The sequence below is a fragment of the Heterocephalus glaber genome, unplaced genomic scaffold (genome assembly GCF_053883595.1).
Source record: "Heterocephalus glaber isolate CG9 unplaced genomic scaffold, H.glaber_assembly_v1.0 deba00001594, whole genome shotgun sequence".
Lineage (NCBI taxonomy): Eukaryota > Metazoa > Chordata > Mammalia > Rodentia > Bathyergidae > Heterocephalus > Heterocephalus glaber.
In genome coordinates this window covers 5,372,957-5,386,472 of record NW_028258369.1, presented here as the reverse complement: position 1 = coordinate 5,386,472, position 13,516 = coordinate 5,372,957, and the positions used below count along the sequence as shown (strand labels likewise).

Here is a 13,516-nt window from a genome sequence, read left to right as displayed (position 1 = left end):
CAGAAATTCAGTGACTTAATCAGGAACTGTACCGTGTAAGACACACATTGCTTCCCTTTTTAATCATTGAGTCGTAAATGTGGCATAGCTTTAAATGGATAGCAACAATTTGCAAATCAGTAAGACCCATTTTGTAATTAGCTTTGGACTAAGCATTTAAAAGTATACCTTGGGCTGGGGTGTAGCTCAGTGTAGACCACTTGCCTAGCATGTAGGAAGCCCCGGGTTCCATCTCCTGCACCACCAAAAAGTGTGTGTGTGTGTACACATGCATACATTGAGGATTATGACAGTAAAATTGCAGAGTAGTATGGGCATTCTTTTTTGGCAGCTAAAAACATGGATATTAAACAAACAAGGTTGGTGAGTTTCTCTAGGCACTAATAATAGATTCCTTCAAAAGAATGCCTTGATAGAAGCCCCTCCTTTTTTTCTAAATAGCAGATAAAGGTTTTTCTTAAGTTTTGCTACAAGGGTTACACATTTCTTTGAGAAAAATCTGGACATTTCCTAACGTGCTCTTTTATCATCTCCGATATTATTTAACCTTCATCTAAGAAGAGCCAAAAAACAACCCAAAATAAAGATTCTGGTTTTTATTAGAGCAAATTTAAGCACATATAAAGTAGAACACCCTGTCTTTCGTGGCCTCGCATCCTGTATCAGCACTAATGAAATTGTGAAGACTCAGTTGCCTGAGCGAGAGATGAGTATGCTGAGACTTTGTGTCGGGGGGGGGGGGGTGTGATTAGGGACTGAACCCAGGGCCTTTGCACTGAGCTATATCCCAAATTCCTTTAATTTTTGAGATAGGATCTCACTAAGTTGCTCAGGCTGGCCTGGAACTTGCAATCCTCCTGCTTCAGCCTTCCAGAGTGTTGGGATTACAAGCATGCACTACCATGCCCAGCTGACCTTTGGCATTTTTAAAGATAAATCATGCTTGCTGGTGAGTAGAAGAGAATTTAGAGAAAAGAACATAAACTAGATGTGTGGCCTTACAGAAAGCCTCTCTAGTCTGGCGTCCTCATGAGTATAGTGGTTCTTCGGCTTAATTTATGAGATTGTTGTTAGGGTAAAATAATAATAGGATGTGTATCTTTTGTTTGGGGGAGGGAGTTATTTCGTAAAGAAAGTACAGACACAGATAAGTATGGTTGTATTTCAGTAACTTATTGACAAAACCACCAGACTAGATTTGACCTTCAGGCTATGGTTTACTAACCCTTGTTCTTAAATAATGAAACGTGTAAAACAAAATATCAAATATCTGTTTACTGCTTCTGCCAAGCAACCCCTAATTTGAGAATCACTCAAGGATATCATTGCTTGGCTGCCCTTGTAAAGAGGAACCCTAAAGGGAGCATTTCTTTCTAGAGAAAGCTACTTCAGTATTTTTTACAGTATTTCTAGCTTCCTAAGGTTTTGCTAAAAAACCTAGAGAGGATTTAAATTCAGTTGGGCTTGGATTTATCAGTGGCTTCACTTAGGCCACCAGTCTCAAAAGCCTCCAGCCTGTTTTCTAAGAAAGTCTTCCTTCTTTATGACAGTTTCCTCAGAGCCTTGATGTTAATCATTGTGGAGAAAGTATGCATGTATTAAAATAGCTAACTAAGGTGATGTGCTACCACCAATCACCTCCCCTGGATAATCCTTTAGTCTTTGGTCAAGGGAAAGAGTTGTCAGTGATATATCCTGTAATGTAAGGCACCACAGCCTTCAGGTTTCCAAGAGACAAAATCACATTGGTTCAATGGAGAATTCTAGACAATAGGGCTGGGGATTTATCTCAGTGGCACCCGCACCTGCCCTGCAAGTGCAAGGTCTGGAGTTCAATCCCCAGTACCAAAACAAAACAAAACAAAAATTCTAGATGATAAAGGGTACTAACCCTGATACCCTGAAAATACTGGTATTTCAGATTTTGTGGTTGATTCTCTAAGTGTCTGGATGGCTTTAATGTTTATTTAGACTGTGGGGATGGAACCCAGGGCCTCACACATGCTAAGCGTGTACTATTACCACTAAGAGATATCCTGAACCCGAACTTTAACCACTTACCAGGCCTTTTTTTGTTTTTTTCTTTTGGTACTGGGGATCAAACTCAGGTCCTTGTGCTTGCGGGGCAGGTGGCGAAACCACTGAGCTAAATCCCCGGCCCCCAGGCCAATTATTTACAGGATGACCAAAAATTGTATATTGTTATAAGATAATATAACAGGAAATATAAAGATGACAATTTTATTAAATTTATTCAGTACAAGAATTGACTGGTAGAAATGACACCTACCCGAACAACACTTGTGTTGTGGTCAGGGTTTGCAAGGGAAATAGATTTAATACAGGACACATAATTTATAGGATTATTTTATAATAGTCACCCAAAAAGTCAAATGCAGAAGAGTGCAAGAGATCTATCCACATACCAGAGACCCAAAGGATCTAGCCAAGGGCCTGGATCCTATAGCAGTGTTCCACACAAGTCCATCTAAAGACCTAAAGTCCAAGGCAACGTCCTCCATAAATCCAGCCAGTGGCCTAGAGCCCACAGCAATGTCTCATGCTTGTCCATGTCAAGGATCTTCACGGGGAAGGTCCAAAGGCCAGTGGTGGAAGCTAGAAAGCCTGCGTGGGTGTTTTGCACCAGGCTGAGGGATCTACACTGGAGAACAGCAGTCTTTCCCAGCAACAGTGAGGCCCCGAGCTCCTATGATGAGAGAACAGCCAAGTTTGCATCAGGAAAACCACCCATGGCAAGAAAATCAACAGCCCAGGATCTTCCTCTCCAGTTCTCTTTTTATACCATTGGCAGCAATCCTCAGGTGGGCCTTCCACGCCCAGGAGCACGGTGACTCAGTGAGGCTGGGCATTCCAAGTTGACCGTTAGTTAATCCACCACAACTTGGGATAGTCAGTATGTAAACAGATTCATTGCCTGAGTGATGCTGGGGGTAAACTGTTAAGTGGTTAATACATGCATTTTACATAAACATTAAATCCAGTGCAGCCAAAAAAAAAAAATGTGGTCAGAATTTGCGTTCTTAGATATTTCTTGGAAAATGGTTGTTATGATAAGCAGTCATTTAAAAGTCTGCCTTTGCCAGTATCTTTCTGCTTTCTCTCAGTGTTTGTTGTTTTTACCATGCCAGGGATCAAACCCAAAGCTAGTCAAGCACTCTACCACTGAGCTACATCCCTAGCCTAGTTCTCAGATTTCTTAGGACCTTAGATTTCCCCATCTCTTAGGTGTTCTGCACTGAGTTAATGAACTCTTTCTCAAACAGTGACCGTCCTTGATAGGCAGTTTCTAATATGGTACCCAGTGATCCCTGCCCGTTGGCATTCACTTGTGCTGTAGTTCCCTTCCCTTGAGTATGGGCTGAATCCAGTGACTCTTCCAACACACAAAGTGCAACCAAAAGCAATGCAATATCGCTTCCCAGGTTGGGTTACAAAAAATTGTGATTTCTCACTTTTTTTCACTGTCTTGCTCACTCTGAGGGAAACCAAACCAGTTGAGGCCTTTGTTCAGCAACCTGAAAGGAAGAGGAGTCTGCAAGAGAACTTGGAAGCTGATCCTTCCACACTTGAGCCCTCAATTGAGACAGCAGTCTGGCTGACACCTTGATTGTAGCCTTGTTTGAGGGCATTTTATTGTACAGCAGTAGTCTACTCATAAAATGCTTTAAAGTGCAGTGCTTATCTTATGCTTCTGTTTCTTATAGCTGGTTGTATAGTACTTTGCATATAGCAGGCAATCCATAAATATTTATTACTCAGTTTATACTAAATATATAGTCCTTTATTGCATTACTATTTTGCCAGAACACCTATTTGGTTGGATTAATAAAAATGTTAGCTTTTCTCTACAGTATATCTCAGCATCTTGGGGTATAACATCTACACATTTATGATACATAGTGGAGAGGGAATATGTACTAACAGTGAATGAATACAGAACCCAAGAGAGGCTCAGAGCCCATGGAATATTGTAGCTGTATCCATCTCCAGCATACAGCAGAGAAGGGGTGTTACAGGAGGCCTGCCTTAATGCCAGGATCTAAGCAGGCACAGCCTCTGCTCTATCCTCCATCCAAAAGGTGGTGGCAGTGGCTCATGGTGGAACGGCAAGGCCCTCATCGAGACTGCTCATAGCACAGCTGTTACCATCACATCCAATTATGGCCCAGCCATACTTCCAACCTTTTTCGTTGGTTACACCTATTCCCAAAACAGTAGCATAAGCTGTAAGAACGAGAGGCTCGGGAGAAGGGAAAATAACATAGAGTTGAGATATCCAGGTGAAGTCTAATGTTCTTACACCTCCATCCCCAAGAGCCTAGCTGGTAGTACAGCCTTTGGCCCCGGAAATGTAAAATCCATCCCCTTAGGTGCTCTTTTTTGCATATTTGCAGCACCTTGAGGCATTGGACCACAGCTTTGCCTATTATCATCAGTGTCATGGACTAACATTTGTTGAGCATTAATGGATCTGAGGAACTCCCAAGGCATTCTATTTCTGCAACATATGCATTCATTAAAATGAAAAATAAACAGAGGCTTGACATTCAGAAGTAGCCCAGAAATGAGTCCGGAATCTGATTCTGAGGCCAACACTAATCCCAAATCTACACTTACTGCATTTAACACATATGCATTTTCCCTTCCTCCCTTGGCCATCTTCCCTTCCTAAGATTTGTGTCCCAGCCTATGCACACACATCCCTCACCCTGTTAACTCTCCAGAGTGATTTCCAGATCCTGTGGGTATTGCATGACACCAAATAGCACATTCATCACTCTAAATTTTTTATGCACCAAGGTTTAAACACTGTGTAAGTAGAGATTAAGGTAATTAAACGTGATTAGAAATCATGTGAACAATAAAGATTGTATATAAGCCAGGTGTGGTGGCACAGGCCTGTAATTCCAGCACTCTGGGAGGCTGAAGCAGGAGAATTGCAAGTTCAAGCCCAGCATGGGTAACTTAGTAATTTAGTAAGACCCTGTGTCAAAATAATAACAGGGCTAAGGATGTAGCTCAGTGTAAAGGCCCTGGATTCAATTCCCAGCATAGCAAAAAGAAAAGAAAAGGGCCAGGGATTTAGCTCAGTGGTTTCGCTGCCTGCTGCGCAAGCACAAGGACCCTAGTTAGATCCCCAGTACCAAAAAAAACAAAAAAAAGATTGTACTTCTTGGATCTTGTGATTGTTCACCCAAGACTTGGCAAGTCTGAGGTCTTTAGGAAGAATGTAGTGGTGAAAAGTGTTATTTCAGCGGTATAAAGTTGTAAGAGATCATTGAAATGAGACTTGCCTGAAATTTTTACAGTCCTGGTTCTCAGTTGGAGGAAAAGGTTAAAATGATCAGAATCTGGGGACCTTTAAATAGCCAAGAAACAAACATGTTTCGCACCCTCTTTTTCCCCACAAAAACCCAAGAATGGGGTTGGGTGGTTAACACTGGATGGATATGTTGCCAAACTTCCCAGGGATTCTGCATGATTCTTTAAGTCCCCAATGCAGTTCTCTTTGAGCACCACTGACCTGGAGCTAAACATCTTTGGTTTTTTGTTTTTGTTTTTATTTTGGTACTGGGAATCGAACTCAGAGCCTCGAGCTCAAGCCGCTGAGCTACATCCCCAGCCCAGTATCTTTGTTTTTATCTGTCACCAAACATTAGTTAGACATTTAGAATATTCCCATTTTCTCAAGACTTCATGTGTCTTAAAAAGTAGTGTTCACATTGCATTTCATTGCAGTTGCTATGATGTCTGCCCCATTGGCTTTGATTAAATTATAAGTTTGTGCATGAAATGCTGTGAGGGGTTTTTGCAAATTGTAGTGATAGCCATGGTAGGAAGGCAAACATGTTCTCTGGGGCAGTCACTCAGGTCTCTAAGCCTCTGGCAGAGTTGATCCTTAATAAAACTTACTTTCTCGTTGGAAACTGCTTGTTGTTGAACATCAATATTTTGTTGCTACTTTTTCTGCCCAAATGCAGTATAGAACCATTTAGAGAATAAAATTTTGCTAGTTGTTCCATGCATCCAGAACAGAGTGCTGTTAGGGTGTACAATATTCTTGTATACTACAATGATGGCTCTTTTTAAACATTAGGGTAGTTTTTAAAGAAATTGCAATAATGTCATTGTAATTCATAGAACATGCTATAATACAGAGATACGTGTGAAATACAATCTGTGTACCTGATTGCAGGTAACAGAGTTAAATGTGCCAGCAATTTCAAGCTCAGTTTGATATTTCCTATAATAAAATATGATGCAAAAAAATTAAATATCCAATATCAATGGATTCTAAATGGTTTTGATATTTCTTTTTGTCCTTTCCCATGAAGAGTAATTTATTTCCCTTTTTAAAGTGTGGGCAGAATGATTACTAGCGCACTGTAATGTAATTGTGTTGCATTGATAAAATAAAAATTGTCCTTTATCTGTGTCCTGATAATGTTCAATTTACAGGCTGGCTTCTCTGCCACCTCTTCAGTGCTTTGAGTATTCCAGTTCTCCTCCCTTCCTGCTCTGAGAGCGCACAGAACTGTTTGAAATCCACTGGTACAATTGTCAAATCAATTATTCATTCTCTGCAATTATGCTCGCACAAAGAACATTTTGCTGGTCTGAATGATGATTAAATTAACAGCTATTCCAGCTGCCTGATAACATCTAATAGAATATTCATAAGCCCAAAATGGAATGAATTATCTCCATTAACTTCATCATGCTCACTTAATTACATGCTTGTTATTGTATTTACACCTTGTTAGATACCGCTGAAGCTGATCCAGTGGCTGGCCGGGAATTGGAAGCGTCTGTCATGGGGCAGTTGGAGCGCGTTTTGTAGGAAATGCTATTTATTTTAAATGCTCCACCTGCTGGGAGCCGAGGTTAGTCAGCAGCACTGAGATGAATTGGGAAACGGGGTGTAAAAAGAAATAATGTGCTTCTGACAGGCTCCGTGGCTTTTAAGTTGCTCTCATTCAGCCACTTCACAAAAAATTATTTTATTCCATCTCTCAGTGATGATGACATGATTGCTTTTGGGTAATCATTTACCATTCTGATTTTATTTTTTGAAGTAAATTGTCTGAAGTAATAGGTTCTTGGAATTACAGCGTGCCTTGCTTTTTTCTTAGAACTTTATTTAAGCTTGTCTTCCAGCATTTAACCCGAGTCCCCTCTTTCGTTTGATCTTCTAACTTTATTTATACAACAGTGCTTAATGATCCTGCACAATATGTTTTTTTTTCCCTCTCTGCATCCCCCCCCAAATTCTGTCCAGTATGGTTGACGGTACTTTTTATAACCTCAGCAAGGGGGCTGCATGGGCAATTTTCTTCCGACATGACAAATACAAACACCCAAAACCCAACCCTGATAGAATCGCTTCATTCAGTTGAAAGGAAATTTTTGATCTCTTTCAAGGTGACTCTTTCTCCCCTGAAACATGGTAAGGGGCATGACTCTCACCTTCTATTTTTCACTGTAGACATGGCATTCTTTACATCGCCTTACCCTGTATCCTCCCTTCTTTGTCGCCCTCTGCTCTTTTCCAAACTTCCGCTAGCCAGCGCTTGCTGGTGGTTGGGCCCCCGCAGCACCTCCATTTGCTTCAAGTGGGAAGGGTCAGCATTCACCACCACCAGGCTGCCTCAAGCCTGTGTTTATTGAACATGAACCAGACCAGTGGTGGAGAGAATTATAATCACACTTCTAAATACTTGTCAGATCAGCCTAGTAGAGCTCTTGAGCTAAACCATGGATATTTTATTCTGTTTGAAAGCTGTATTTTGGTATCAACAAAAAAGAAGGAAAAAAAGAAAACCACAGATAATTATTTATAAGTAGGAATGGAACTGAATAGTGGACTAACAGTCTCTTCAGCCCTCAGAAATATTTTTGCATCTAAGACATGATTTAACAGGCGAGAATGGTACTCTAGGCATTGGCTAGTCAATCACACACTATGTGTGCTTGGCACTGTGATTTGTGAATTCTTTTTCTAAATAAGAGTTGACTCAGAGATCTTTTAAAATTTATCTTGATTGAGAAATGTTTACATACTTGTCCTTAAACTTGGGACCCTAAATGTCTTTTTCTTTGAAGTATGGTGTCACTTGAGATCTTTCAGCTACTGTACCTTGCCCGAAACCACAAGACTCCCTTAAGGACTGACATTCAGGAGAAAGGCAGCCAGGCCAGATAGGTCGGATGGATGGCTCTAAACCGTAGAAAGCACAGAGAGAGGTGTGCTCTTCTCTCAAGATTCCTAAAGCCTCCTTGCATTCCACCCCTGCAAAGCTCATCTCAGTTGAGGGAGGGAGGCTATGGATTAGAAAAGGTGGGAGAGCTGAGAACTGTATGGTGGGAAGCCATGCAATTAAAAAACTGACTGAAATTATTACCTGATTTCATAATTGACAGAATATTTAATTCAGATATAGTAAATTGACACACCTCTACACAGAGACAATTATGACTGACTGTATAACACCTGACAGAATCAATTATAACTGACTGTTGTTTGATACCTTTGCACAGAAATAAATGAAACAGACATTCAGAACAGAGACGGCTGCTGCCTGTGTGCCTAAGCCTATCTTAATTAAAATAAAATAACCAGTAGGCGATGTAAAATGTCTTTGCCTTGTGGTTTCTAATTCAGTGTTTCTAAGTCCAAAAAGGATTTTATAAAGATTAAGGGTGAAAAGGGACTTTCAGTTACTGGGATGGAACTGAAATATGTGAAATGGAGATAATTCCCTCAGATGAGAAAATACTCCATTTTTTTCTCAGATAGTGCTAGCATTTTATTTGATCAGATGACTTTTAGATAAAATACTTAAACCAGCCTGTAAATGATGATCTAGTTGGTCCTAAATGGAGACTATTATAAATTGTACAATTTTAAGGTTTTGGATTCTAATTAATAAAAACCAACTTTTAAATTAGTTAGTTGTTCACTTGGTAATCTGATAAAATATTTTATGAATATTTTCTAGGCTTTCTGCCATTGTTGTCATAAGTTTTAGGGACAGAATTTTTTGATGATTACTTTAAAAGCATAAGGGTTCAGAGCATGTCAAAAGGACCAGAGTAGATAAGCATTTGATACATGTTCCTGAAAGGTTATTCTCAGTAAAAGTAAGAAAAGGAGATGAGCTTTGCTGGTGTGTTAAGATAAGTGACTTCTGAGTAGCACTTATAGCCATTAGAGTACCGTCTTGCTGGTGCATCTGTGTGTAGGAAGAGCATTTCCTTATTTCGAAGTTTGGGTTTTTGGTGCTGGTGGCCAGGACATCAGTAGCCATGGCCAGGGATTTCTCTGTGGACTGGGATGGGATGGCTGCAAATCTCTGCCTCTTGGCCAGTGGCCTGTTGGAATCTTTCTTAACAGTGTTGTCTTGGGTGCTAAGCAGCCCCTGCAGGGCTAGCACGCATACTGGCAGGCTGTCTTCAGAAGCCAGAGCTGGGGCTGGAGTTGGGGTTTCATTGGCCACATTAACTGGCTCTCGCCATTTCACATCAGTATTTTCTCTTCAGTTCTAAAGTGGTGAATGTAGTGTTGACAGAAACAGGGTAACAGTTTAATGTGAAGCCTAATGTGGGTGGCTGAAGTACCTAAAGAGGGAAGAGAAAACCAAGAAGAAAGGGTGACTCCTTGCCCTCCCAGTCCCTAGCTCCTATGTGGCCTGTGACAGCTTGTCCAGTTCTGTTTTCTGAAGGCCTTCCATACATTATTGATTAAATTCTCATTGGGGAAACAAGCAGGAGCTTTTATCTGCATCTCTAACCAACGTGGAATGGTGCCTGGGCCGTATTGACCGGCTATGGGATATGCTTGCCGTCACAGTTGTCTTTTACGAAGAAGAGCACCGAGTGATGCTGGTTGTCATTCTAACTCTGCTGTGTGGCAGCGTAAATAGTCCCCTTTCTAACCAACCTGGTGGGAAAAGTCAATATCCCATCAGCAGAGGAGGTAAACACATCAGGAGCTATGTCCTCTCTTCCTCCCCTGCTCTGTATTACTGCAGCTCTTTAAATGTGCTCTCCCCGGTCATCAGATGCATTTGTGTCATTCACATGCACAGGGTTGCAGGCCTGCAGTTCTGGCCTGCCGGGAGGCAGCTACACTGGTTGTGGCCTTTGTTGTATATTCCCAGACTCCGATAATTAGAACTTTCAAATTGTCTTTCTATAGTCAGTTAATGATGCGCCCCCTCCCTTCCCCGCCTTCGTTTTCTACCCTCTTTGGCCATTTAAATCCCCTAAAAAACTTTTTGTTGTTGTTTTTGGAAAGGCAGTGATGTAATTTAGAAAAGATTGTGGAGAACAAATGCGAATGTGTAGCTAAGGAACAAAAATCTTGAGACCAAGTTTTCGTTTTCCGGGGTTTTGTGGGCTTCAGTGCTGCTCTGTTGTTTCAGTGGGTTTTTGCTTTCAGTGATTGATGTGCTCTCCCTTCCATGTTTCCTTTCCTATTCCAAGGTGCTGGGCAGCCTCCCTCCCCTGAGGCACCTTGGCACAGGGGGTATCCGGGGCCCTCGCCTCCGGAACAGCTGGTTTCTGCGAGCAGCCCATCTCTGTGGAGCAGGGGCACTGGGGAGAGGGCACAGAGGTGAGCCTCTCCTTGGAGTATGCGCCAGAGGTCTGCTTACCTAAGTTTGCACATCTACATCCCTGATTACCTATTGGCTGACCTTGGGCAAGTAACTTAACCTCACAGTTTTCTCAGCCATAAAATTAAAAGTCAGCCTTGCCTATGGGGTTTGGGAGCGGCTTTGAACAAAGACATGTCATCTTAACCATGCTGGGCAGGGTTAGCTCCCCCAAAAGATCAGACCTGAGTATAGCAAGCAGCTCTACTGCTCCTTTAAAGGAACAAAGTGAAGAAGTAGCGGACTCTAGGGAGGGAAAGACAGAGATAGAGCCTTCTTAGCATAGGAAAGCCAGGGATGAATGGGTAGAAGAAGCAGGGTACAGAAACTGGGGTGGCTACGAGTTCACACCATGTGGACAAAGTCTTAGCAATGGACAGGTGCTCTCTGGGCAGCTCCCCTCTCCTCTTTCAGCAAAGGAAGTTTTGTTTAGCAGAGGGACACAGATGGAGAGACTAGAGACTGACTGGGCCCAGTTGATCTGGGACAGGGTATTTGCAGCCACATCCAGGTGTTACATGCAGTTGTAGACACAGGCTCAGAGTGGCCCCGGCCAGTGCACCTGGCAGTGAGGTGCTGGGAGGAAGGGACAGGTGGGCTGGCAGAGGAGAGGAAGACGGTCTTCTACTGAGTAATGAGTCTCAGGGTGCCCCTGGCATTGGACTGGCTCGGGGGTAGACCACGGAACCTTGGACATGGGGAGCTGTGAACAGCATCTGCATCCTTTTCTCCAGCACCTGAGGAATGCTAAATGGTCTTTCTAGAAGCTATCTCTGAGACTTCTAATCCTTTTGTTTTTATTTCACTTTAGATAAGTTGATGAAACAGTTTCTTACTCCCAAAGTTCGTCAGGACTACAAAAAACTCAAGAATACAGCAGAGCAGTTCTTGTCCCGGAGTGGCTACTCAGAAGTGAACCTCAGCAAACTCTTCGCAGATTGTGCTGTGAAGTCCTAAGCGGAAGGAGAAGCAAGCGAATGAGGAGGGCCTGAGGAGGGCTGGTTGCAGAATACAGCTTCCTGAGCACCTCCAGGAGGACCCTCCTTGTTCAGTGTCTCTTGTTTATGTGGATATGGGCTGGGAGGGAGGGGGGAATTGCAAAAATACAGATTCTAACAAGCACCAGAGAAAATCCAAACTGTCCTCTTAGGATATACTGCTCAGCTCTTCCCCAAGTACCTGAAGACCTAGCATGTTGGGGACTGGGTTTCTGGGAGAGGGAAATTGCCACTTGGAGAGTGGCTGGAATGTAAGTGACCCTAGGCTTTGCCCCAGGACTTTAGCAGAGTTACTTTCCAAAAGGGGGCTCCTGGAGCTTGAGGGAAACACTAACATTTTGCCTTTTCAAGAACCAGTTAAACCCAGTCTAAATCCTAATGCTTCCTCAGCCACTTGCTCTGGGAGTGGCTGTGCTTATCAGTCTGGTCTTACAAGTAGTGAGGGGGGATTTAAAAGCCTTGCACTCAGTAGATGAAACAGAACAAACTTGTTTGTTGACTTGCCAGTACACACTGAGCAGGTGTTTTACAGTCACGCACCTTTTTTCCCCTTAAATAGAGAGCTCTGGTAAAGGTTCATAAGACAGTGACACAAAAGCACATTTAAGATACTTTGATGTCCTAACATTTTGTTTAAAATGTGTAGGGCCAAGGATGTAGCACTTGTGACCCCCCTGGGTTCAATCCAGAGGACTACAGAAAAAAGAAAGAAAGAAAGAAAAAGAGGTCGGGGAAAGAATCACTGTGCTGCATCCAGAAAAATGAAGCAGGAAATGGTTAATTGGCCCTGGTGGTTCTTATTGTGTTCTCATTTCTTCAGAATGGTGTCCTCTTTGCTGGCAGCAAAATATTTCAATAAGTCAGTCTTTCCTTTCTTACATTATTTATAAGATTATACTAACAAAATATCTATTTCCCCTCATACAACTATGCATGTACTTTTTAAAATGTTTACCTGCTTTTATAAAGAAAAAATATGTTGTGCTTTTTACTTAAGAATAAAGTTTTCTAAAGGGAAAAGAGTTGTGGTGAATTCTTATCAGGTGCAAAGATTTGACTAGAAGGACAGCAGAAGTTTGACTAGAAGTTTGGCTAAAGTCCCCTTCCCAAATCTCAGCCCATTTTCTCTCAGCACCACCCAGTTCCAAACTCTGCTCAGAGGTTGTTCATGGGGTCTGTCCTGTTTTGAGTAGTTTTCAGTAGAATTTCCTTGGGTTTGGGGTCCTTCAAAAGATGAGCTGGGGGCCAGGGCAGGGGATGTAGCTCAGTGGGAAAGCTGAGTGTGAGCTTAGCATGTATAAGATCCCCAGCTCCAGTACCACTAAAAAAAAAAATGAGATGAGGTGTGTTTTCTGATGTTCTTTGCAGAGTTGGACAACCAAAGAGAGCTAAACTAAGAGCCCCTGGCATCTTTTTGAAGAGCAAAGCCCAGGTCTCCTGGGAGAAAGGTACCCCACATAGAGTGGCCCCTAAGGAAGGAGTAGTTATTTGGTAAACCTTTCGTCTGGTTTTGCCTTCGCTTTTCTCTCCCTGCCTCTCTCCTCAGGTTCTCACCCCACTCTTCTCTTTACACTCAAGTTCAAAGTAGAAACGCTTTGGGTTTAGGTTCCTGTCAGTTCATTAGCATTAAAAACTGCAGCAGGGGCCAGAGATTTAGCTCAGTGGTTCCACCACCTGCCTCCCAACCCCAAGGTCCCGAGTTCGATCCCGGTACCAAAAAAAACAAAACTGCAGCCTTCTCAGGTGGAAGCACCCAGGTTGCTTCAGGAAACTACGGGAATCATAAGGTTCTAGAAATGGCTCTTTGGTTTGTGTTTTTGGAGCCCACACCCTTGCTTGGCT

The 13,516-nt window shown here is 42.4% G+C and overlaps 1 protein-coding gene across 2 annotated transcripts in view; it reads left to right on the top strand.

The window, feature by feature from the left end:
* Positions 1 to 12,694, top strand: part of Pola1 (DNA polymerase alpha 1, catalytic subunit) — a 303,336-nt gene extending 290,642 nt beyond the window's left edge. The window contains exon 37 of one of the 2 annotated variants that reach the window (XM_004872235.3): positions 11,488 to 12,694. In XM_004872235.3, the coding sequence (XP_004872292.2) occupies positions 11,488 to 11,633 (146 nt within the window). In that variant the 3' untranslated portion in view covers positions 11,634 to 12,694. The remainder of the gene's footprint in view (positions 1 to 11,487) is intronic. The other variant, XM_004872234.3, reaches the window with a different exon arrangement.
* Positions 12,695 to 13,516: the final 822 nt, after the last annotated feature.